This window comes from Megascapheus bottae, chromosome 6, assembly GCF_031878675.1.
Source record: "Megascapheus bottae isolate mThoBot1 chromosome 6, mThoBot2.hap1, whole genome shotgun sequence".
Taxonomy (NCBI): domain Eukaryota; kingdom Metazoa; phylum Chordata; class Mammalia; order Rodentia; family Geomyidae; genus Megascapheus; species Megascapheus bottae.
The window spans coordinates 76,607,850-76,634,387 of record NC_143514.1 but is presented as its reverse complement, the minus strand read 5'-3'; the positions used below and the strand labels follow the sequence as shown (position 1 = coordinate 76,634,387).

The window sequence follows — 26,538 nt, the reverse complement described above, 5'->3', positions numbered from 1 at the left end:
TCCAGCAATGGAGTAATGATTGCGTAAGAAGCAAAAAGTTAGAAGGTAACATGCGCAGAACTTTCTAGGGGTTTTCCCAGGTAGACAGAAGCAAGGCTGAGTCAGCAATCTTGTTTGTTTTTTTTTTTTTTAGGCCCTGGTCATCGAGTAGTTATGGCAGGTGGATGGAGGCTAAACCTTGAGAAGCCAAGAATGTTGGTAGTTTTGGTAGTTGAGGGTGTGTGGTCTGCACCTCTTGGGCTGTACATGAAAAGTATACTTACAGGTATACTGTCTCTCAAACTAGGAAGTTGTGTCCCGTTTGGATTTGCAAAGTCAAATCATGAGAATATGCCCAAAATGGGTCACTAATATAAAGATTAATTGTGAGCTTAGTTTTGACTTTTGCATATTATGGCAGTGAGAAGAAAGAGAAAGACTGGTTGGTAGTTTGTTCATCGTCTTTTATCGTGGGACACAGACAGTCTTGCTAACCTCTAATTTTCCAACTGAGAATAGAGACACAGGGAAACTGACAGGAATTCTCAGTGTTTTCCTAATCTCTGGCCATCTGGACCTGGCTGAGCAACATCTCATAGAAGCCCCATTAGCACTATCTTCCCTTTTCCTAACCTAGTGGAGAGTATTAAATTGGTGTGATAATACATAACCTTGACCTGGAACCAGGTGCCAGGGCACCACACATGTTGGGCCAGAACTTCTCCAGGCCAGGATCTGATGCAAGCTCTTTTCTTTTCTTTTTTTGTTTTTCAGTGTGGCAAAGCCTTTATCTGTGATGGTGAGTCATACTCTGCAAGTTATAAAGTACCTGAGTCTGTAGGCAAGAAATTTTCTTTCAACCTTCTCCTGGTGGCATGAGTTCCTCAGCCATTTTGAAGGAAGAAGGGCACCATGATGGCTTTGTTGGTGATGCCTCTCACTGTCGGGTGCATCCTGCTTCTGGGCTTCAACTTGTGGATTCTCATAGAAAATTTTCTGATTATTGATGTTCCTCCTGCCATCGACCACAAAGTGAAGTTTCGGATTCTGCACTGCATCTCCCAACTGATAATAACTTGGGTGAAGTTATTTTTCATTATTGTATCATGCTAGAGTTGTGAGAGTGAAGCCTTGGCAAAATGTTTTGCAAAAAGCCACATAGTCTAATAGTACAGCCTAATAATATGTTAGTTATTGAAATATGCCAGACATCTTACTGTGGGCTCATTGAAGAAGGAAAGGGCTAAGTACAGTGGCCATGAAGACGCATCTTGACTCTATGTCCATTTGCCAGATAGACAGTAAACAGAAGGAACTTGTAAAGTGGGCTCTAATAAGAAAGAATCTGTGGTCCTTTTGGGTTAGATAATATATTGATATATTGAATCAAGGCCCTGTCTGTGCAGGACAGCGTGGGTGAGACAGTCCACACATGACTGGGTAAAACATCCTGTTGATCATCCATAAGAAAAAAGGCTTCAGTTAGATGAGTGAGGCTCTACGAGTCTGTGGCTGTTGGTCTGTCTTGAAAGACTGGAACCAGCATTTACGGACCACAGATATCTCCAGGAAAAGGGTTTGCTGCCAGTGAAATTTCTTCATAAAATTTTAGCAGATAATGAGCCGGTGTGGTGACTCCTACTACTTAGGAGGCTGAGATCTGAGGATCATGGTTCAAAGCCAGCCCAGGCGCTAAAGAACCTGAAACTTATCTTCAATAATCACTAGAAAATGGACACGGGCTGTGGCTCCAGGGGTAGGGTGGTAGTCTTGAGCTAAAGAGCTCAGGGGCAGTGTTCAGGCCCAGAGTTCAAGCCCCATGATCCACAAAAAAATTGTAGGGGATAAAATTGCTTTCTGTAACCTAATAGTATCTTTACTGGAGCTTTGAAACTTAGACAAGCTATAGAACAACAAGCCTAATATATGTTATTAATACTTTAATACTTTTAATGTGCCAGTACTGGGGCTAGAATTCAAGGCTTCACACTCTCATTCAGCTTTCTCGCCAGGTCTGGTGATCTACCACATGAGTGGAACCTTTAGTTTATCATGTTGCTATTTAACTGGAGAAGGAGTCTCCCAGATTTTCCTGCCTATGCAGGCTTTCAATCATGATTTTCTGAATCTGAGCCTCTTAGGTAATTGAGATTAGAAGCCTAAGCCTCCTATGCCCAATGAATATAGTCATTTTCCTTAGCAGATAGCTATTTGTCTAAAGCATAGGAAGGAATTAGGCATGACAGATCAAATGCCATCCTAGAAAATAATAATAAAGATACAGAGAAGGTGAAGGAAGCAGAGTATGGTTTGGTGGCAGAAAATTATGTTATGGTAGATCTAAGGGATGTTTATGGAATATAATATATATATATTCTGAACTATATTGATATATTAGTACTATACATATTGATATAACTTGATACCTACACATGTGGCGGGGAGAGTCCTGCCATAGTCTGTGTTTGCTGCTTTGGGATGATTGGTGTTATCAGGGAGATTATAATGCCTGGAGCACCTTTGGGGTCTTTGGTGTCCTTTCATAAGGTAGGAGGCCATCTAGAAGTAAAAAAGAGCCAAGTGGTTCATACCTATAACCCTAGTTACTGAGGAGGCTGAGATCTGAGGCTCCTGGTTAAAAGCCTGCCCCAGCCCGAGCCCTAAAGACCACACGAAAGAACCCACAAAAGACTGTGAGATGCTTATCTCCACATAACCACCAGGAAACTGGAAGTGGTGCTGGGGCTCAAGTGGTAGAGCAATAGCCTTGAGCTGAAATGCTCAAAGACAATGCCCAGGCCCAGAGTTCAAGCCCCATGACTGACCAAAAAAAAAAAAAAAAAAAAAAAGGAAGACAAAAGGCATCTACAATGGGAACCAGATTCCAGACTACAATTCCCACTGTGACAATGAACCTTGTGAGACATTACCAGCCAAACTTACCAATTATCATCACTCTCAGCTGATTCAGCAGATCAAAACAACAATTCACCATCATAGTGAGAACATCATGCCTGCCAGGTGCATTTCCAATAGACTACCATTACCATAGCATCAGGCAACCCCAAAATGCTTTCATCACATTTACAGCAGCCCATAATCCCTGACAAGAACAGAAATCATAATAAAGTAACTAGTTTTTGCAAAGTTCTTTCTGTGGAAATTTCCATGCACTGAGAAAACCCTCAGTGTTAGCAGTTTCTTCTGCTGTGTGGAAGAGGGCACTGCCAGGACAGGTGCAGTACACTCACCTCACCTCATGGCTCAAGTGGAGCCTTCAAACAGGACGTAAAAATGCCAAGGCTAAGGAGGCAGGGCTAAGTTTGTTTCAGGTCCGTAGTCAGCCTTAACGGTGACAGTGGACTCTGAAAAAAACAAAAACAAAAACATAAAAACAGGTCCTTAATAATTGTATGTGTTTTAGACTAAAAGCAGTGACTTTTCTCATGTGTGCATATAGGAAATGAGTCACACAGTAAAGGATGGGTCCATTTTAACTCAGCAATCGGGGGCAGGCTGGTATAAATGGGGTAGGAATCCACATTGATTTAACTCAAGTAGACCAGGGGTGTTTGCTACGAATGTGCCAAGAAATTGTTTCTGATGAGAACGCATGGCTGCCTTTCCTTGGGTTTCACCTTTCTGAGTTGTGAGAACACCATGACCAGCTCCCATATCCATAAGCCTTAGGAGGAACTGAGGACCTCATCTGCACATGCAGCCGTGTGCACACCGACTGCCTGACCCTGGCTTCAAAATGTCTGACAGAGCTGAATATGGAAAAGATAGCTCAACGTTCTCTCCAACTCTCCTGCAGGGGTGTATACTTGAGAAGCTCAGAATTTGCTCCATGCCCAGCTTCTGTCAATTTCTACAGCGCCTACTGCCCGTAAGAAAGGACCCCGACGTGCTGGTGACCAACCTGCGATTCGGGACAATCAATGTGAGGTTGTTCCGGCCTAAGGCAGTGTCCTCCAGCCCTCGTCGAGGCATCATCTTCTACCATGGAGGGGGCGCAGTGATAGGCGGCCTGGGTAAATGATTCCCTGTGGCGTGTGGTCAGGGAGGAAGGGCCTCATCACCTTGTCTAGCTGGCCAGTGTCCTTCTGGGAGGCCCAGTTCCAGCAGTGGCTGGAGCTTGGTGTAGGACGAGCAGCTAGAGACGAGGCGCACAGCCATGGGTGGGGAAGCAGCTTCCTGGCAGTGTTCTCCACTGCGTGGTCCCTCACTCCTGGTAGGGGTCGGGGATTCCTGAAAGGCTCTTCTAGAGACGTCACTGTGAGTCCTCCCTTCCTTCCCATGACCACCTTTGTCATAAGCTCCCTGCCTTCTAGAACCTGGACAAACCACTGTATTAATCAAGTGGCAGATCCAGCCACACCTGCTTCCTCACCACAGCGCATATATAAAATTGTTCATCTTCCTCCCTCCCAATCCAAACTCCTTAGTGCTGGCTTTGTCAGCTTCAGATGCCTAAGCCTTCTGGGGTCTCAGTTTGTCCAACTGTAAAATAAACATTGCAGAAGATGAACCTTATGGTCCAGTAGAGACTTAATTCATGGTAAATTGAATATAAATATCTGAGTTTGCCACTCGGAGCTTTACAATGCTATTTCAGAAGAAACAGGAATAGGACACTGGCAGTATGATACCCACAAGCCTACAGTGTGAGCTGCTGCTCACACCGCATTTTTTTTTGTCTTGCTAGATGTGTACCACAGTATGTGCAGTTTCCTGGCAAAGAAGACAGACTCAGTGCTGCTCTCAGTGGGGTAAGTGGGGTAAGAGAAGAGGAGTAGCAGTTGTAGCAATCCAGGAGGATTTTTGAACAGGATTGAGGAGTCCTGACAACAGGTGTCCTTTTATACACTTATTCCGGGACAGAGACAAAGTGCCACAGGACACAAGAAGCATGAAAAAAGATCACCAACACTAGGTATGCAAGGAGGAGCTCTGGTAGAGAACACAGAAGATTACATACCTCCATTTTATACACTTTGCATTAATTTAACAAATGTGAGGTGCAAGTATGTTATGGAGAAGTAGAGTTTTACTTTTCCTCACTATTTGAGAGGTTCAGCCCAGCCAGGCTATCTCGCTCCATTGCTATGTCCCTCTGGAGAGGTAGGTCAGCATCATGGCACGAGGACAGGGCAGAGTCAAGGAAGGAGAAAGAGACAGGAAGGGGTCAGAAATAAGATACCACTCAAACACAGTAAGCTGTTTCCTACTGCTAGCACCCACTTTCCAACATGTCAAAAAATAACTTAAAATGAACTCATCAGTGGATTCATTCATTGGCAAATACAGATCCCTCTTTGTTCTGCCATCTTTCACTAACTGATTCCACCAAGGACGGAACAAGCACTCAACACATGAGGGTTTTTTTTTTTGTTGTTTGTTTGTTTTCTTTTTTTTTAGGATACATCATATGCAAACCACAACATTCTGCTGTGGACTTCAATGGCTCATAGCCATCCCATAATGCCTTTGCAAGAGTCCTCCAAGTCTTACTAGTTCCAAAATTGCTGCAAAGTTCAAGTCCAAGGTAGTTTCTGAGACTCAAAGTAAATTACTGTGTGTGGTCCTTGAAAAGTTAAGAGTAAGTTAAATTCTTTCAAGATGAAAAGGGACAGAGCAGACACTCCCATTCCCAGAGGGTAGAATGGAGTTACAGAGCAAGAAGGTGACCTGAGCAAGAAGAAAACATAGCTAGGAAAACATTAAGTCATGTGGTTCCTTTTCTGTCATCTGGAGCAAATGGTTGTGTGGTGTCATGTCCAACTGTTCCTGTGGGCTATGAGATTAAAACTCAACTTGCTCTCTGTTGAGCTGGCTGTGTCGCTCCCTACACATTTACTTAGCATAGAATCGCTATCACTGGCATCGTTGACGTCCTGCATTTTCATTGCAACACAGGCTTTATCCTCAATCCTTCATCCACCATCACCCATCTCAAAGACTGCCTGCAGGGAACTCAACCCTGCCTAGGCTCTGCTTAGCCTCGGTTTTCAAGCTTTCCTTTCAAATCTCAGTGGAAATATTCAAAACTACCCCAAGTAGTCCAGGATGATGTCAACAACATTCCACCAAAGCTCATGTAGTAGCTGTGCCTCTGTGGACCCTGTGGCTGTAGCCACTTAGTGCATGGATTCTGATTGTGGTAAAATTAATCTTGAGAACATAGCTTCCTAGAAGGGCATAGAATGAAGGTACTCAAGTGTGAGTGTAAACTTTTTTTTTTTCACTAGAAATTTTTTTTAATATCGGGCTGATGTATAGAGGGGTTATAATTACAGTCGTCAGGTAGTGGGTACATTACTTCTTTTTAAAATATGTTTTTATTGTAATTAGTAGAAGGGTTGCATTATATTCGCCAGATAGAAGGTGCATTACTTCACAAACCTTGCTACTCTTTCTCATGTTTTTGTCCCCATTTCCCTCCCCCCACCCCCTCCACTCAGAGTGTAAACTTTTATTTAAACTTGATCGCCTAAGGTGGATGAGGTCTGGCTAATTCCTGAGATACTCTTAAGGAATCTTTCTTATTTCCTTAAGTAAAATATCATTTCCTTTTACTTACCTGTATTTATCAACAATCATACTCTCTTTTTCCAAGTGTTTTTTTTTAAACATTTTCCTTTTTGGCCAGTTCTGGGCTTTAGCTCAGGGCCTGAGCACTGTCCGTGGACTTTCTCAAGGCTAGCACTCTACCACTTGAGCTTCAGCACCGCTTCCGGCTTTTTTCTATGTATGTGGTACCGAGGAATCGAACCCAGGTTTTCATGCATGCTAGGCAAGCACTCTACCACTAGGCCAAACTCCTAGCCTTCCAAGTGTTTTTTTTAATTTTATTTTTTGCCATTCCTGGGGTTTGAACTCAGGGTCTGAGCACTATCCCTGAGCTTTTGCTCATGGATAGCATTTTAAATCACTTGAGCCACAGCACCACTTTCTGGTTTGTTTGTTTTTGCTGGGGAATCAAACCCCAGGTCTTCATGCATACTATGAAAGCATTCTACCCGTAAGCCACATTCCCAGCCCTTTTCCCAAGTGTTTTAACACAGTTTTCTGGAAAAAATTGTCCATTTTCAAATATTCTTACCTAGTCTTCTTGTTTCCAATTAGCTCTGTCTACCACAACTTCTCAAGTCATGACAAATTACAGCGTTCTTTGGCATTTGGTCCAATTCCCAACAGAATCATATCTCCTCCACCTGAGACCTCATGAGCATGGGCGTTGTCTCTGAACTCTACAGCTCAAGGCTATATCTCTATTCCTTGAACTGCAGTGCCACTTCCAATTTTCTGGTGTTAATTGGAGATAAGAGTCTAATGGGATTTGTAGTGCATGGGCTGGGGCTGGCTTTGAACCATGATCCTCAGACCTCAGTGTCCTGAGTAGCTAGGATTATAAGCTTAAGCCACAGTCTTTTTTTTTCCACTCCTGGGCTTCAGCTCAGAGCCTGAGCACTGTCCTTGTGCTTTCTCAATGCTAGAACTCTACCACTTCAGCCTCAACACCACTTCCAGCTTTCTATGTATGTGGTACCGACAAATCAAACCCAGGTTGTCATAGGCAGGCACTCTACCACAGTCTTTTATGTCTATGTTCCTATCAGCATTCAGAGCTTCCATCTTCAGACTTTTCCCCCAAATTACTTATTTTACTCTATTGACATCATTTGGCAGCCGTGCAAACTCTTATATCAAAGTTTCCATAATCCTCTCACAGACCCATACCTTTCAAAACCACCTTCATTAATCTACTTCTAACTTTTACACAACCTATTCACCAACTGCCAAGAATATGGTGATGAATCTGGACAACCTACTAACAATAGATTCTCTGTTCTTAGAGAAACCAAGGAATCATTTGGGTGAAGAAAGAGGCGGTAGCCACTGGTCAGGATAGTTCTGGACTTAAGTCCAAAAGACAACCACTAGTCAGTGTGATATTGTGTAGAGAAGGGCATGAGAAAAAAATTTAAAAGACCATTATTTTATGCTGCTTTGATGGGCTCATTCCATTTGGAGTTCATGTACAGTAGAAGCCAATGCAGGTTTAGGACTCCAGTAAGTCATTAAGCATCAGTTTACAATTTTGAATACATCAGGGAGAACAAACTCTTTCCAGTGTGGAGACCTGATCCTAATGGGCTAGCATGCTGTCTGAGCTTCCAACCCTATAGTCCATGACCCAAAAAGCCTTGTAGAAAATGAAGATCCCTTAAACAAGGACCACAGAAAGGTGTGCTTGAGCAACTGCACCGATGCCTTCTGAGGAGATTCACAGTGCATTACCATAGCAGATCCTTTCAGAGGTCTGGTTCGTGAATCAGAGCCTTTGGAAGTGCTGTAGAATTACAGAAGGAACAAATAGCAGTTCAGACATGTCAGATAGCTACCATAGGAGGTGTTGGGGACTAGATGGCTGAGAGATGCTTGAACACAGGAAGACTGTCCTTTCTTCTTATATTACCTTCCCTTTATTACTCCACTCCTTTATGACAACACTAATTTCACCTGGACCTAAACCTTCCCTCTTCCACCCCTGCTGACAGACAGTGGGACCATCAGTATCTTCAACCGCCAATTCCTGCCATAATGGTTTATATTCTGTTTCCACAGTCCATAGATTTGAAGTTGTAGAATTCTATGTGGTGGCTTTGTTCATCTATGGGTTTGGGCGAAGAATTTCAGCCACTCTAACTCTAAACAGGTTCTTCCTATACACAAATAGAACAACTGGGAATCAGCATCTATTGTTGTTAGGCATACTCAGGGGTTTTAATGCTAAATGGTCTTCTAAATGGGTTAGAAGAGTAATGTCCTCTTCTCACCTTTATCCTCAGGAGGGTACTGGATTTCCTTTTTCCTCCACAGGTACCGCAAGCTTCCTCACTGCCACTACCCCGTCTCCTTCCAGGATTGCCTGAGTGCCACCATCCACTTCCTGAAGACATCCCAGCTCTATGGGGTGGATCCCTCTCGGATTGTGGTCTCCGGAGACAGCATTGGGGGTGGGGCTGTGGCTTTTGTCACCCAGACCCTGGTGGGCAGAACAGATATTCCAAAGCTCCGGGCTCAGATCTTGATTTACCCAATCGTCCAGGGCATCAATTTGCAGTTACCCTCATTTCAGCAGAACAAAGACTTACCAGTTCTCACCAGAGACATCATGATTATATGTTTCTGCCAATACTTGAGAATTGACCTCTCCTGGAAAGATGCTTTGTTGAAAGGTTCCTGTATTCCAGACCATATCTGGGAGAAGTACAAGAAATGGTTGAGCTCTGACAATCTCCCTGAAAGGTTCAGACACAAAGATTACCAACCAGAAATTCACGCTCCTTTTAATGAGGCTGCCTATCTGGAAACCAGACACATTTTCGAGGTAGCCAATGCCCCCCTCATTGCAGATGACCAGATTATCTCTCAGCTTCCTGAGGCCTTGATAGTGACCTGTGAGTGGGACATCCTCCGAGATGATGGCCTGCTGTATAAGAAGCGTTTGGAAGACCAGGGGGTCCCTGTGACCTGGTTCCATATAGAAGATGGTTTCCATGGATGTACACTATTATTTGATAGCATGCTTTTCCATTTCCCCTGTACCAAGCAACTTATGAATGCTACAGTCAAATACCTAAGGGGAATATGACGCACTTGTGTTTAATAGTTGTAATAAATTTTGTCTAGCTATACAAGTCTCTGTGTTTAGTTTGTAGCACTGAAAATATACAAGAGAGAAAAGAAAAGAAAAGAAACCACACCAAATAAACAGAAAGAAATAAAAAGTGGCATTACTCAAGAGGCCTTGAATAAGATCAGGTTGGATGATCTCTCTACCAGCTGGGGCCATAGTGGAGTTCTACAACACTGAGGAAAGATACACTGAATGCATGAGAGAATAAAGGTTACCTGGCTTCTTGAGCATGGAAGTCTAATCTGTCTTCATACCCACAATGTCCAGGGTCTCAGTGGCACCATTCTATACCATTCCCATTCAGAGAATGACTATCAAAGGAAGAGAAGATGCCCTTGGGTTTGGTCTTCCTTTTTCTTTCTTTTTTTTTGCCAGTCTTGGGCTTAAGCTCAGGGCCTGAGCACTGTCCTTGGACTTTTTCAAGGCTAGAGCTCTACCACTTGAGCCTCAGCGCCACTTCCGGCTTTTTTCTATGTATGTGGTACTGAGGAATTGAACCTGGGTCTTCATGCATGCTAGGCAAGCACTTTAACCACTAGGCCAAACTCCCAGCCCCGGTCTTTCTTTTTCTTTTAGCCTATATGTCTGTGCAGAATAAATGTGTCCTATTTGTCATGCTCTCACTTGGTGAATCCACACTCTTGATGACAAAGCTTTCCGGGGCCACAGTCTTGCTCAAGATAGAGTCACCTCATTGCTCCTGAAGTCAAGGTCACCTGTCAATCTAAACTCACCTCACATTCCCTCCTGCTGTCCTGAGAAACAGGTCACCCCTGGGCTGGACGATACAAAGAGGGCTTTAGAGGAAAGATGGAGACAAGGAGGCAAGTGAGGAGAGATGGGCAGTAAAGATGAGTTCTGATGAGTTTCCAGCTTTGTGGAGTTCAAGTCTTTAATCAGAACCCCAAAGCAGACCCCTGACTCCCAAGAGTCAGGCTCTCAGGGCCATCTTCCATGGGAAGTCTGGAGGGATGTGAAAGTCCATCCCCAAGGGAGTCAGGTGCAGACGCCTTCCTCAGGAGGGCCTCCTGCAGTTGGTTACAGAGAACACAGTCCTTGCTTCTCCAGGTCATTCTCTCTGTTCACAGAGGAGGGGTGGGAACCTCTCACTGCATGCTGGTCAGCTCCAGCGGTCTCTGCGTGGCCCATCTGCAGGATGTGCATCTGGGAGAGCCCAGCACCACTGTGGTCCTGATGCAGGGAAGTGATGCAGCTGGAGGGCCTCTTCTTTGCACGCATTGCCTCTCTGCACCCCAATATTGTGCTTGTCACACTTTTCATCTGTGTAACCAATACCCAAAGAACTGTTTAAGCTTAGAACCATTGACTGGGGATTGTGTTGCTCAGAGATTTTTAGAGGTCAATCAATTGTTGTGGAGAGGCTATTGCAATGTAGTCACATCATGGCAGCTGAGAAGCTGAAAGGAAAAGAGACAGACAGACAGACAGAAAGTTAGGGAGAGAGGGGGAGGAGAAAGTGAAAAGTAGGGAGAGCAGGAGAGATGGAGGGAGATAGAGAGGGAGAGAGAGAAAGGAGATTCCATATCCACTGGCTTTCTGCTTCCCCCACTCCTTTATTTATTTATTTATTTATTTATTTATTTATTTATTTATTTATTTATTTATTTTGCCAGTCCTGGGCTTGAGCTCAGGGCCTGAGCACTGTCCTTGGACTTTCTCAAGGCTAGAACTCTACCACTTGAGCCTTAGCACCACTTCCGGCTTTTTTCTGTGTATGTGGTACTGAGGAATCGAACCCAGGCCTTTGTGCATGCTAGGCAAGCACTTTAACCACTAGGCCAAACTCCCAGCCCCTCCTTTATTTTTTTTAGTCTGCCATCCATGGGACATTGAATGCCAAATGTATTATGAGTCTTTCCCCTTTAATCCTCTGTAGAAACATCCTCACAGAGAAAAAAAAATGGGCTGTTCTAAACTTTCACACATCTCTCAGTCTAATTAAGTTCTCAATCAAGCTTATTCAACATAACCAGACATGATGACACACTCCTCTAATACCAGAACTTTCGTGGTGGCATCGCAGGCATAGCATTTTGGGGGAAATCTGGGCTACATCGCAATCCCGAATCTGAAAATAATAAATCACATGATTAATGATAACAGTCCCTGTCATTCTCTATGACCGAAGGGGGTGGGTGTTGTCCTTTAGACCTCTTGCATTTGCAGAACAAATGGGATTGTTTTGGGCTCCTCAGAGCAGAGCCTAAGCAGACACCTTGCTTCATGTTTCAGAGGTCCCCAGTTCCCTGGGCTGTGTCCCCGAGGTCTTTTGCTCAAGCCTAGCACTATAACACTTGGAGACACTGCTCCACTTCTGGTTTCCTCGTGGTTAGTTGGAAAGAAGAGCCCCTTGCACTTTCCTTGTCAGGCTGCCTTTAAACCATGATCCTCAGATCTCAGCTTCCTCGGTAGCCAGGTTGACAGTTATGAGCCACCGGCACCCGGCTATTTTCACAGCTTGAATGGAAGGAGATATCATCTTTTTCTTTCTGCACAAGCAACATATTATAAATTAGGTCACAGTGGCAGACTCTCATTACATCGTGGTTTATGAAAGTCAAGGGTGTGGCATAGCTTGGCTAAGTTCTGGTTTATGGCTGCATTTGGCTTCCATGAACGAGGAGCTCCTTCTCAACAGTCTCAACTAGAAATGATCCAGATCCACTCTTGGTTTGATGGAGCACAGGACCCTCAGGTTAGAGATTGAGAGCCCCTGTTTCTTTCTAGCTGTTGGTCCATTGTCATCACTGTGCCTGTTCCAATCCATGGATACTTTTCTTTTCCTCGGACTTTAACTGGCTGGTTCTCCTACAACATGCAGGAGGGATGGGATGGGCCAAGATCACCACCACAACTACTCAGATGGACTCAAACATGTAATTGTGTGCACATAATCACCTATGCCATGTTTGCTATGGCTGGAGGTCTTGCTCCCAGAAGGGGATCACACAGGTGTGAATCGCAGTCATGGAGACGATAGGACCTTAGGGTCTGCTCTACATGGAAGGTATTTGTTTCCATTAATGATTTCATTTGTAGATTGAAAGTTGTCTCCTATAATATTCTGCTAGCATCTTCTGCTTCTGTAAAATTGCATCACTCACTCAACCATCTGTGTGTGTCTTTAACCTTTAAAATCTCAGCCACACTGAGGCTTGGGGCTGTTCTCTACTCTCTTGAAGGTGGGGGGGATAAGATGTAGCCCAGCTAGTAAGGTTCCTAGACTGATGGATTGAGAGTTGGGTTCTCCTTCGGAATTTGGGGCTACTTTAGATGGAGGCTCCTCTGAGATACCAGCCTTAGGCCTTGACTGAGGGGAAACCAAGGCCGACCTGTGGTGAATGAGAATTTGGTAACTGGCATGTGTCCTAGTTCTGGAGCCACCCCTTGCCCAATGTTCTCAGGAATCTACTTCCAACTGAAATTTTGTGTCCCGGCTGAAACAGGCTGGTGTGTTCTGGGTTTGGACAAGTCCTTGTTTGAGATAGACACTGCTGTACACCCTGACATTGGGTGGTGGTGAGATGTCACTCCATCTGGAAGGCCCCAGTGGGCTTGAGTCCCACCTAAGGTTTTACCTGTGGGCCACTTGTTTGTCCATTTCTTGTCTTTGTGTCTGTGCAATCATTTCCATTTACCAACAGACAACATGGGTCAGAGAGCTGGGTTCCACCGAGCCACTGCAGATGGCCTGGAGGGCCCTGTGGTCTTTTGCCATTCTGACAAGATGGTCCACAGACGTTGGATATGCCATCACCTGTTGTAAATGTGGATCCTTGTTTTCTGTGTCTTTGCTATTTAATTGAACATCTCTCAGGAATGAAAGTTTCAGCCTCCAGCTGGGCTGGGTGGCAAGCCTGGTATGTCTCCTCCCTCAAGGCTGCTGCTGTGGTGGGCTGAGGTCAGGCAGGGTGCCAGCAGGCCCGGTTTGGTTTTTTGAGCAACCTGGCTGAATTAGCATCCTAATCACTGAGACCGTTGGTGCAGAACGTAGACATTTGCCTTGGTCCATCAGGTTTACTCTTGATCCTGTGCAAATTGGAACTGGGTGTGCTGAGTTTAACTTCAGGGGACCCTACCCAGCTTTCTTCTGCAGAAATCTGATATTCTGGAATGCCTTACAAACCCAAGCAAGCCCTGAAAAAATGAGGGCCAGCCGCAGTGCTTTGTTAAAAAGTTTTGTCTTGATTCTGAGTCACCTGAAAAAGATAAGATTAGCAAAAAGATCACTTGACACTGAGAATTCTGAAAAATATACGGCTGATGTTAATTTTGTGCACTTTAAGATGATTGTGTGTGTAAATTTGTGTCTAAGAACATGTTTTAAAAATCCATCAGCATGCTGTGTCAAACAATGAGTGAGTTTGTGTTTGAACCACAAAAAGGTAAATAGGTGCGTTTTAAGTTTCAGCTTCAAGAAAAACTGTGAGGTTTTCTTTTCGTCTTAAATATAATTGCATTGTTTTAAAGAGGAACTTTAGTTGAAAGGCTTTCTAAGATTTCCTTAACTTGAAAATGAGAAAATCTAGTGTCTTAATGCATAAGGCTGTTTGAACAGTGATTAAGTTATCTGGCTTAGCAAAAAGCCATTTCTTCCAGACCCCTCAAATTTGTTAGCATAAGGTTTACAAAGTATCCCCTTATAAAGTTCTAAATCTTGCTTGCTTCTGTGGAGATGTTTCCATTTTGCCTCTGATTTTATTTATTTGGGTGTGTTCTCTTCTCTTTTTTCTTTATTTTTGTTGAGAATTGCTAAAGGTTTGTCAATTTTGTTAGTTTTTTGAACAATCAACTTATTGCTTTGTTGGTTCTTTCTATATTTTTATTCTAATGTGTTTAATTCTGAGTTTCATTTTCATTATTTGTTTCCATCTATTGGGTTAGGATTTGGCTTGTTCTTCTTTTTCCTGGAGCTTAAGGTGCATCATTAAATCTTTGGTTTGAGATTTCTTCAATTTGTGTATGTAGGCACTCGGAACGATAAATTTTTTTTTGAGTATTGTTTTTGTTGTATTCCAGTGAGCTGGTATTTTCTGTGCTATTTAAATGTTTGAATTTCCACTCTCATCTACTCAGTGACCCAACAAACAATGTGTTTTTCAGCCTCCATGCTTTACAGGATTTTCTTTGGTGGCATTTGGTGTTGAGATCTAATTTTATTCCATTGTGGTCTGAGAGAATTCAGGGAACAATTTCAGTATATCTGAATTTCCACAGATTTGCATTGTGCCCTAAATTGTAATCTGCTTTGGAAAATGATTCCTGTGCTTCTGAGAGGAATGCCTAGTTTGCTGGGTGATATATTCTGTAGATGTCATTATATCTAATTGATCTATGCAGTTGTTTAGTTCAGAAGGTTTTTTTTTTTTCCCCAGTCTTGGGACTTAAACTCTGGGCCTGGCTGCCGTCCCTGAGTCCTGGATATAAGCTTTATCTGTGTTTCTTTTCCACTGTAAATATTTATTGGAAGAAAAGGGACAAGAATACATAAACAATATTCATTTAACCCATTCTCCTGAGGAGTCTCTGGTAAGAACTGCTGAAAAAACACCACCACTAACTTAAATAATAGATGATAACTATCTTCCAGAATCCTCTGGTACAAGAAGCTACAAGAATGGGATTCAGTTTTAAAGATATTAGGAAAATAGTGGAAGAAAAAAATTCAGACATCTGGGAGCAACCATGTATCACTTGAGATTCTGGTTGCAGGTCTAGTGAATGCTCAGAAAGGTAACACACAAGGTGAATCAAGTCAGACTTCACTGCAGAAAGACATTAGTACTGAAGAGCAGCTAATGTGCCTGCTGGAGGAGAAGCTTTGCAAAATCTGAATGGATAGAAATATTGCGGTAGTTTTTATTCCTTATGGACATCTGGTCACTTGTAAAAAAATGCGCTGATGCAGTGGACAAATGTCCCATATGCTACAGTCATTACTTTCAAGCAAAAAAGTTTTATGTCTTAACCTAGTACCACACTAGGCATGTTATGTTCTTAAGTCCCTGATTGAATGTGTGATGTGTGCAAATATTAAGTGATCAGTATAGGATTCAATTCACATTTGCTACAAATTGGAAATGGATATAAATGCCATTGTTTTAGTTGGCAGTCTAAGCATTGAATATCTGGATTTTCAGGTTATTTTGCTGTAACATTTATCCAGTTATTTTTTTATTTCCATTCAATTGAAGCCCTTGACTAAGAAGCAGTTTGGTATAGTTGATCACAGTGTGTATTTCTACCACACCAGCTTAGTGTCTATGTATAAGGGAAATGATCATTTGAATGTTTCATTCATTTCATTTACAAGTGGAGCATTCTATATGAATGTGGAGGTTAGTGCTAATCTCCCCAGTCACATAATTTATTTTGTGTGAAAATGGAATGAACTTTTCCACACCTGTAGAAAGATAGAAATTATCTTTAGCTGTTTGTCTTTATGTTTTAGGCTAATATTTTCTTTTTTTTATTGTAATTAGTAAAAGGGTTACATGATATTTGCCAGATAGAAGGTGCATTAATTCACATACATTGATACCCTTTCACATTTCTTGGTACCCGTATCCCTCCCCCCCACACCTCCCACCCGTCTTGGTTTTCCCCCCTTCCCTATCAAATTTCAAATATCCAAATACAAATAAATTCAATAAATCAGATAACAAGGTGAGATACTATACCAATATGAGATAACCAAGGGACAGCAAAGGAGATGAGAGACAACATAGTACATTAAGGACAACAATCATTCATTATATGGCTTTTGTTTCACTATCCCGGAGGTCCTTTCAATTAGCTTCACATTATAGGTCCTTATGTATCAAGATTTTGCTCTATTGCAAATCTATGCTAGTAGAGCCCAAGGTTTCTACTGATTATGACGAATGAGGGAAACCATTGAGCCTAAGTTCCTTTGAGTCTGGCTTACTTCACTTAATATGATGTTTTCTAAGTCTTTCCATTTCCTAACAAATGGGGCGATGTCATTCTTTCTGACAGCAGCATAGAATTCCATTGTGTACAAATACCACATCTTGTTGATCCACTCATCAACTGAGGGACATCTAGGTTGGTTCCATATCTTTGCTATGGTGAATAGTGCTGCAATGAACATTGTTGTGCTAGTGGGTTTAGTATGTCCTTGTTTCTGGGTGGTTGGGTAAATGCCAAGTAGTGGAATTGCTGGGTCATAGGGGAGTTCTATGTTTAGTCTTTTGAGGAAGTGCCACACTGCTTTCCATAGTGGTTGAACGAGTTTGCACTCCCACCAACAGTGTAGTAGTGATCCCTCCTGGCCACATCCCCTCCAGCATCTGTTGTCATTCGTTTTCCTGATCCTGGCCATTCTAGCTGGAGTGAGGTGGAATCTTAGAGTTGTTTTGATTTGCATTTCTTTTATGACCAGAGATGTTGAGCATTTCTTCATGCGTCTATAGGCCATTTTTGTTTCTTCTTCAGAGAAGACTCTCTTTAAGTCTTTGGCCCATTTTTTAATGGGATGGTTGTTACTTTGGAGGTTAGTTTTGGAGTGATTCAATTTTTTGAGTTGTTGATATATTTTAGATATGAGGCCTTTGTCCGTTGTTTGGTTGGTGAAGATCTTCTCCCACTCTGTAGGCTTCCTGAATAGTTTACTAGCTATGTCCTTTTCCATACAAAAGCTCTGCAGTTTAATGCAGTCCCACTTATCCAGCCTTTCTCTGATTTGTTGTGATTCTTGGTCCTTATTAAGAAAGTTTCGACCTGTGCCAAGGAGGCCTAGTGTATCTCCTATTCCTTCCTGTAGAGTTTTCAGTGTGTCAGCTTTTACCTCCAGGTCTTTGATCCATTTGGAGTTAATTCTAGTGCAAGGTGACAAAGAAGGATCCAGCTTTAGTTTTCTGCAGGTGCTTAACCAGTTCTGCCAGCACAACTTGTTGAAGAGGCTGTCTTTCTTCCATTCTATTTTTTTGGCTCCCTTGTCAAAGATTAGGTGGCCATAGGTCTGTGGTTTAATATCTGGGTCCTCAGTTCTATTCCATTGGTCTTCAGGCCTGTTCCTGTGCCAGTACCAAGCTGTTTTGAGAATTATAGCTCTGTAATAGAGTCTAAAGTTTGGAATTGAAATTCCTCCAGCGCTGTTCTTTCTGCTAAGAAGTGTTTTTGCTATACGGGGTCTTTTATTATTCCATATGAAATTTTGGATTGCCTCTTCTATTTCTTTAAAGAATGACATTGGGATGTTGATGGGTATTGCATTGAATTTGTAGATAGCTCTTGGCAAGATTGTCATTTTCACAATGTTGATTCTTCCAATCCAGGAGCATGGGAGGTTTTTCCATTTCCTTAGTTCTGCTTTAATTTCCTTTTTTAGGGTTTTAAAGTTTTCGTCAAAAAGGTCCTTTACATTCTTAGTTAAGCTAATACCTAGGTACTTTATTTTCTTTGAGGCTATTGTGAAAGGAGTTTCTTTCCTGATTATTGCCTCGTTCCTCTCACTGTTGGCATAAAGGAAGGCAGTTGATTTTTGAGGGTTGATTTTATAGCCTGCTACTCTTCCAAAGCTTTGAATCAGCTCAAGGAGCTTGGAGTAGAGTCTATAGGATTCTTTAAATACAGAATCATGTCATCTGCAAAGAGGGATAGTTTTATTTCCTCTTTCCCTACTTGGATCACCTTTATGCTTGCTTCTTGCCTTATTGCACTGGCTAGGAATTCTAGTACTATGTTAAAGAGGAGTGGAGAGAGTGGGCATCCTTGTCTCGTTCCTGATTTTAGAGGGAATGGCTTTAGATTTTCACCATTAAGTGTAAGTTTCTCATACACAGCCTTTATTACATTGAGGAATGTTCCATGGATTCCTAGTTTCTCCAGAGCTTTTAACATAAAGGGGTGTTGGATCTTGTCAAATGCCTTTTCCGCGTCTATTGAGACAATCATGTGATTTTTGTCCTTGCTCCTGTTGATGTGTTGAATTATATTAATTGATTTGCGTATGTTGAACCAGCTTTGCCTCCCTGTGATGAATCCAGTTTGATCATAGTGTATAATTTTTTTGATGAGTTGTTGTAGACGGTTGGCCAGTATTTTGTTGAGAAGTTTTGCATCGATGTTCATCAAAGATATAGGTCTATAGTTCTCTTTCTTTGATGAATCTCTGTCTGGTTTGGGGATGAGGGTTATACTGGCTTCATAGAATGAGTTTGGTAAGGAACCTTCATTTTCAATTTCATTGAAGAGCTTGAGGAGTATTGGTGTGAGCTCTGCTTTGAAGACCTTATAGAATTCAGCTGTGAATCCATCTGGCCCTGGGCTTTTCTTAGGTGGAAGTTCTCTAATTGCCATTTCTATTTCAGAGCTTGAAATAGGCCTGTTGTGTTGTGTTAGTTCTTCTTGGTTCAGTGTGGGTATGTTAAGATTGGCTAGGAATTCATCCATTTCATCTAGATTCTCAAATTTGTTGGCATAAAGGTTTGAGAAGTATTCCCTCATGACATTCTGGATCTTGGTAATTTCTGTCGTGATATTACCATTTTCATCTGCGATTTTGTTTATTTCGATATGCTCTCTTCTTTTTTTGGTAAGATTTGCTAAGGGCTTGTCAATTTTGTTAATTCTTTCAAAGAACCAACTCCTTGTTTTGTTGATTCTTTCTATAGTTTTTTTGGATTCCAAATCATTTAATTCTGCTTTGATTTTAATTATTTGCTTTCTTCTACTGGGATTAGGGTTGGTTTGTTGCTCTTTTTCCAGGAGCTTAAGGTGAGACATTAACTTGTTGGTTTGCAATTTTTCCAACTTGTTGTTGTAGGCACTCAGCGCTATAAATTTTCCTCTGAGTACTGCCTTTGCTGTGTCCCAAAGGAGTTGGTATTTTGTGTGCTCCTTACTGTTAAATTTCATAAACTGTTGGATTTCTGTTCTGATCTCTTCTATGACCCATTGGTGATTCAACAATGTGTTGTTCAGTCTCCATGAGTTACAGGGTTTTCGTTGGTGGAGATGTGTGTTCAGTTCCAGTTTGATGCCTTTGTGGTCTGAGAGTGTGCATGGAATAATTTCTGTGTTTCTGAATCTGTCCAGGTTTGTTTTATGGCCTAAGATGTGATCTATTTTGGAAAATGTTCCATGTGCTGCTGAGAAAAACGTATATTGTGTTGTTGCTGGGTGGAATATTCTGCAGATGTCTGTTAGATCTAGTTGTTCTATATAGTTGTTCAGTTCTAAGGTTTCTCTGTTGAGTTTTTGCTAGGCTAATATTTTCTTTTAAAATTATAAACCCATGTGTAAATGACTAGGCAGTACCGTGGCTTAACTCAGTGCTTTGCGTTTGTTCACAGCAGGCATTCTGCTTCTTGAGTCATGCCTCTAGCACTTTTAGCTCTAGTTTTTATTCGGTATGTTCTTGTCTCACTTTCTGTATGGCCCACCTTGGACCACAGTCCTCCTATTTAGACTCTTAGCTATAGCTGGGGTATTGGGGACGTTTACCGGGCCCAGCTCTTTCTGTTGAGATGGAGTCTCACAAACTTTTTTTTGCCACAACTGGCCTGGAACTGGGATTCTCCCCATCTATGCCTCCATTGTAGCTAGAATACAGGTGTGAGCCACTGGCACCCAACAAAATGGTTTTATTTCTATTTTATTTGAGCGTTAGGGTAACGTATAAGAGGGGTTACAATTACATTCATCATGTAGTGGGTGCATTACTTCTCGCACACTAATACCCCTTCTCATGTTTTTGTCCTTCTTTCCCCTCTACCCCCTCCTCGTAAATTTTTTTTAAAGATTCTACTGCTTCTAAAAGGATGTGTAATGATAGACTATCATTTAGATAACATATACTGACATGGAAAGATATAAGTATAAATGAAATGACAAAACAATATGTATAGTGTGAGGTAAATCAAAGTATCTGTGTATTTTGGATGCGTATAGAACAAAATATTTGAAAAGATTATATACCAAATTCTTAAATGTGATTTTTCTTCTCGGGGGAGGGGTTGGGTCTTAGGGGACTTATAGGGGCCCTACACCCTCTCGTTGTTTTGTTTGAATTTTATTTTGATTTTTGTGTGTATTGCTTTTGTAATCAGAATTTTTAGGAAGTATTTTACTGATTCAAAGGCTTAGTCATGTTCAAACGCCTGCAAAACTACTTATGGCTCAGTTGTTAGTTTTTCATAATTCAGGAAGTCAGACATTTAACCTTTTAGGTGCAAATGTGAAATTCAAATGTTTCTGTTTTACCTGCTTTGTGGGTGAAAACTATTTCTGACAGGTAGTTTTCTGACAGGTAGACCATGTCTTCTTATCTTGTTTCAAAATAAATATTGCTGATTTTGTAAGATGAAATATAAAATATATCTCAGATCTTCCAATTAATTAGTAAGAATTCACCCTTAATCCTTGCTAGTTTAAGCCTGCCTAAGTCACTTTAACTTTACTAAAATATCTTTGTTAACCCAGTATTTTAAACATTTGTCTGCTTGTAGGTAAAGTAGATGCATGTATGAACCCTGCTTGTAGTTACAGTGACAACTTTCCTAGTTGAAATTCTCATATTGTTGTTTCTTAGTTTTATGTGAAGTTTTACTGTTAGTATGATTAAGATGTTTATAGAGAGAACAAAATATTTAGTCATATATATACACATACTGTTTTCTTAAGTAGTAATAGCTATAAATACTTGTTAAAAATTACCCTCTTGAGATCCTTAAAACCTTTTATAAATTACAAAGTATTGACAAGAGAAGAATAGTTGCTTACATATTTTAAGAACTTGAGTCAGACCCTAGTGACTCAGGCCTGTAATCCTAGATACTCAGGAGGCTGAGATTTGAGGACTGTATGTAGAAGCCAGCCAGGGCAGTAAAGTATGTGAGACTTATCCCCAGTTAACTAATAAAAAGCCAGAAGTGGGGTATACCAAATGGTATAGCACTAACCTTGAACACAAAGAGGTGCAGGGACAGTGCCCAGGTCCTGAGCTCAAGCCCTGGGTCCAGAGAAAAAATATTCTTGTGAGAAACAGAGATGAGGGGCCGGGAGTTTGGCCTGGTGGTACAGTGCTTGCCTAGCATGCATGAAGACCAGGGTTCAATTCCTCGGTACCACATACATAGAAAAAGCTAGAAGTAGTACTGTGGCTCAAGTGGCAGAGTGCTAGCCCAAGGTCAATGTTCAGGCAATGAGTTCAAGCCCCACAAATAGCAAAAAATAAAAATAAAAAAGATGATGTATAGAGAAACAGAGATGAGTGGCATTATGTTGCAGAGAATAGTTGGAGAATGAAACTGTTACAAATTATATTTTTGTTGTATTTGCTAAGACAAAAAGTATTGCTGTGTTCTAATAACCTCTGTGGACTCTACCTTGTTATTCGTGGTAAGTTCATTTTCAGCACGGCAGATTTAAATAGAATTAAGTAATAAAGGCCTGGTTTTCTGTTTGTTTGTTTGTTTTTGTGTATATATAAACCTCAGATTTTTTTCATGTGTGTGTGTGTGTTGGGAGCACCTTCTATCTGGTGAATATAATGTAACCCTTCTATTAATCACAATAAAATATTTTTTAAAAAATGAAGAAGAAAGAAGGAAAAAAGGGAGCTTGTGTCTCCTGGATGTGCACTATTCAGTCTCTTGCTGGAACCTTGCTTGCCTTGCAGCAGTAGCATTCCTTGTGGCATGGTTAGATTGCGAAGCCCTCTTGATATGGGACTGTGGCTGCCACCTAGATTCTCCCTCTCAGGCTAGATGGATCCCAACTTATAACTCAAGGTGAACAGAGGGATTGTGGAATCCGTTTGCTGGGGTGGGAGGGGCTGAAGCTGTTAGGTCTTATAGGCTTGGAGGCTTTGTGCCCTTCCTCCCTACCTAACTTATTGGGAGGAGGAGTTTGTGGGAGATTAGGAGGAAGTTGGGATTTTTAGCTTGCCGGTTGCATTTCTTTTATGGCTAGAAATGTGAGTATTTTTTTCATGTGTCTATGGGCCATTCTTATTTCTTCTTCAGAGAAGTCTCTCTTTAAGTCTATGGGCTGGTTTTTTTTTTTAATAGGATGGTTGTTTCTTTGATTTGTTGTGTTTCTGGGTCTTTATTAAGAAATTTTCAACCTGTGCCAAGGAGACCTAGTGTATCTCCTATTTCTTCTTGTAAAGTTATCAATGGTTTTAAAACTTATTTTATTCTCTAACTCATTTAGTTGTGAGCTACTTTTCATTATTTTTATCTGTTTTGCTGTTTAGTTAATTAATTAAAGATAAGAGACTCAGGGCAACTCTGAACTGTGATCTTCAGAGCTCATCTTCCTGCCTATTTTGTGGTTGTGGCTCCTATACTCTTCCTATGTGTATCTATGCATCTCGGGGAATCACCCTTTTCTGGGTCTTTTGTGTTTCACGTTGATCTTCTGGAAACCTTTTAATGTGAATGCTATTTTTCCTTGTCCAATGTCTGCTTCCCAAATATGTAACCTGCATTGGATACAAAGCTGACACTGATTTCAATCTTAATTAGCACCCTAAAGTGCTATACTCAGTTAAAAATTAACTAGCTTGTCTAATCAGTTGCTGTTTTAAACCTTTAATCATGTGAAGAAATTAACTGCTATTGAGTTTTATCGTTATAGATTTTGTCTTCTGCACTATTTAGTCAGACCCACAGCAAGATAAATAACTCTGACAAATATTTACCGGTCAAACCTAACATCTATTCCTTAAACAGTAATCTATGTAATCCTTGCCTAAAAACTATTTCTATTGATCTCCCTGGTTCTACAGTTGGTAGTAAAGGTCAATCTATGGATCACAGCAAAGCCAGATGGGGAAGAAAAATCTGAGAGTTGCTTATCTCTAATCCATTAGCAAAAAAGGTAGTTCTGGACTAAAAGGGGATGGTGTCACATCCTAAATAGAGTCATTTGTATTCAACCTTTCAAAATTAACTATAGTTGGGATATGAACAGAATATACTTAATAAGCATGCTTGCTGAATGGGAAGACTCATCTTTCTTCTAAATGGATAAAAACTTATGTATTGAGTCTAAGGTTCAGGACAGTTTGCCTTGGCACCTTTCTGGGTCTCCCATCCCTATAGTCCAGACATCTATAGTCCTAATATGGGCAATGATCAAGGCAACATACTGATCCCTTAACTACTCCAGTCTAGCAACAGCTTCTATATGCTTAGACTTACTGAGTTTGCCATACCATGCTCTCCCCTACCGAGTCTACAGTCAGAAGTAGCCAGAGACATTTTTCCGCCAAATCCACGACCTGCTGGAATGCGAAGGACAGAAACTATCCAAGTCATCCGGTTTTTCCTTTTCCACCCTTTCACCTGCCATCTGTGAGCCCAAATTTCGTGATAGTACTGACCGTACTGTAGAACCATGTTTTATCAAATATCTTTCTGATTTCCTCCAGGAGCATGTCCAAACTTTCACGTCCAGAGGGTGACTGAGTTCCTCTTGTCTGCAGGATTCCAACCCCTTTAGGTATCATGGATCTAAAGATGGAGTAGGAAGGATTGACCCCTCCCCTACTATACCAGATATGGGCAGACTGCTCGACACAGGCAGGACAACCCAGCTAAGCCTGACTGTAAACATTCCATGGTCAGCCCAACTGACAGCCCCCACCTCCTCACACCTAATGGCTTTTTCAATAACCTCTGTCTCCTTGCTCAAACCCCATAAATTCCCCACCTCCCCAGGCCTAATAGCTTTTCTGATAACCTCTGCCTCCTTGCTCAGACCCCATAAAAGACTAACTCCAACCCCACCTCTTCACACAACCTCTGGTCTTGCAGGAAGGTTGTTGCCCCTCGCTGTTCCTCTGTAAGCTTCTAGCCTGTGGAGTCTGAGTCTGGCCTTTGCGTTTTTCCTTTTTTCCCCTAACCCTTACCTGCTTCCATCAAGACACTGCAGCTGGGGAACAGCCACTACTGGAGTCACTGGATGAGTAATTTGAGGCTCATCTACAGTCTTTCACCTGGCAGTCTGCACACCCCGCAGAGTGTAACAAGTCCAGTTCTTCTTTTGTGTTCTCCATGGCTGAGTGGACCTCTGCAGTGTCCTGCGGGAGCAGCAGTGCCTCTATCCTGGTAGGGAGGGAAGGCCCAGTGCCTCCCCCATGATCACCTTTGACACACTTAACTTCCTGTTGACATCAGAGGACCCTGTGGAGTCTGCCAATTTCCCAGTTATCTGTCTGCAATTGTACATTCCAACACAAAGGCCAAGGAGCCAATTGAGGAAAGAGGTTATAAGACACTTGACCTCTGTTCACCTCTATTTCACTAGGAGAAGTGACATGAAAATGTAAGATACCAGATTTAGTGTTAATTCAGAATCTATGTGTAGTAAGTAATAGAAAATATACTGAGCATGATTAATTTGGTAAGAGGTACAAATCCTCTGGCCCAAAATCACACTGAATATTATAATCTATACATGAAAATAGGTGAAAAGTTCTTTTTCTAGAAGCTCTGGCCTCTTTTTGAATTAAATGCCCCTGAACTATGGACTAACTTAGGATTCGGAAAGGGTGAAAAACCAGGGCTTTCCACTTCTGTGACTCAAGCGAGGGATTTGGTTATTGGAAATCATGTTATTCTATAGTAGAGTAGTCATCCATTCCATTCCTGGGGCAGACATCGCTTTACAGAAGTGACCCTTCTGCAGGCAAAAGCATTCTCGTTGCTGGAACATTCCCACAATCCTCTTTGGCATTGTATACCTGCCTTATTTCTCATGGTTAAATGTACACATCGGATTCTGTTCATCTCTGACTCCCCTGGCCTACTATAGTTAGAAAACCTATACATTTGCAATTAGTTAGAATTTTTACATCCAGAAATTAAATCAGAGAGCTTTGAAAGTATTCTAGCCAATTTCTTGCTGATTTATTTCTCAAGGTAAAGGTAAGAGGGCTGGGAGTTTGGCCTATTGATAGAGTGCTTGCCTAGAGTGCTTGCATGAAGCCCTGAGTTTCATTCTGTGGTGCCATATATACAGAAAAAGCTGTCACTCAAGTGAGTGCTTGCCTTGAGAAAGCTCAAAGGACAGTGTTCAGGCCCTGAGTTCAAACCCCAGGACTGGCAAAAAAAAAAAGAAGATGAGGAAAGCTCAGGAGGGACAGCACCCAAGACCAGAGTTCAAACTCCAGGACCAGCAAAAAAAAAAGAGCCAGGCATGGTGGCTCAAGCCTGTAAGCCTGTAAGCCTAGCTTGTCAGGATGCTAAGATTTGAGGAGGTTCCAAGCCAGTCCAGGCACTACAGTCTGTGAAAATCTTATCTCCAATTAACCACCACCAGAAAATGGAGAGCGGGGCTGTGGCTCAAGGGGTAGGGTGGTAGCCTTGAGCTGAAGAGCTCAGGAACAGTGCCCAGGCTGAGTTCCAAGTCCCACAACAAACAAACAGACAAAAGAAAGATAAGAGTAAAAACAGCTTAAGTTTAGGGGGTGTAGTTTGCAGAAGATAAATTCAATCTGGCATGCTCATTTTTCTAAGCCTCTGTAACCTGTCTACTTGAGACTTTTTTGGTGATTAACTGATGATAAGTAAATTACAGACTTTTATGCCTTTTTTTTTGCCAGTCATGGCATTTGAACTCAGGGCCTGAGCACTGTCCTTGGGATTTCTCAAGGCTAGAGCTCTACCACCTGAGCCACAGCACCACTTCTGGTTTTTTCTATGTATATGGTACTGAGGAATTGAATCTAGGTCTTCATGCACGCTAAGGCAAGCACTCTAACACTAGGCTTTTATTGGCTTCTAACCAGGATCCTCAGATCTTAAGTTATCTGAGTTGGTCGATGCGCTGGTGTGAGTCACTGGCACCTGGCAAGA

The 26,538-nt window shown here is 41.8% G+C and overlaps 1 protein-coding gene and 1 long non-coding RNA gene across 3 annotated transcripts; one reads left to right on the top strand and one right to left on the bottom strand.

The window, feature by feature from the left end:
• Positions 1–894: 894 nt before the first annotated feature.
• LOC150062487 (arylacetamide deacetylase-like 4 family member 1) lies at positions 895–9,640 on the top strand. Its single transcript, XM_090333916.1, has 4 exons — positions 895–1,059; positions 3,797–4,013; positions 4,688–4,751; positions 8,866–9,640. Exons 1-4 carry the CDS (start codon positions 895–897, stop codon positions 9,638–9,640), a joined length of 1,221 nt encoding a protein of 406 aa, XP_090190042.1.
• On the bottom strand, positions 3,278–9,242 carry LOC150062488 (uncharacterized). Of its 2 annotated transcripts, none has more exons than XR_016535881.1 (3): positions 9,141–9,242; positions 8,823–9,031; positions 3,278–3,344 (listed from the first exon to the last, which is right to left on the bottom strand). It is a non-coding gene; the product is annotated as an uncharacterized LOC150062488 (long non-coding RNA). The 2 variants fall into 2 exon arrangements; XR_016535880.1 differs by lacking the exon at positions 3,278–3,344 and adding an exon at positions 8,249–8,335.
• Positions 9,641–26,538: the final 16,898 nt, after the last annotated feature.

Bases quoted from the DNA above. Each gene is read 5' to 3' on its own strand.
- LOC150062487 (XM_090333916.1), top strand. From the start codon at position 895: ATGGCTTTGTTGGTGATGCCTCTCACTGTCGGGTGCATCCTGCTTCTG. The intron at 1,060-3,796 runs GTGAAGTTATTT...ACTCTCCTGCAG, and splicing joins CCCAACTGATAATAACTTGG to GGGTGTATACTTGAGAAGCT. The intron at 4,752-8,865 runs GTAAGTGGGGTA...TTTCCTCCACAG, and splicing joins TCAGTGCTGCTCTCAGTGGG to GTACCGCAAGCTTCCTCACT.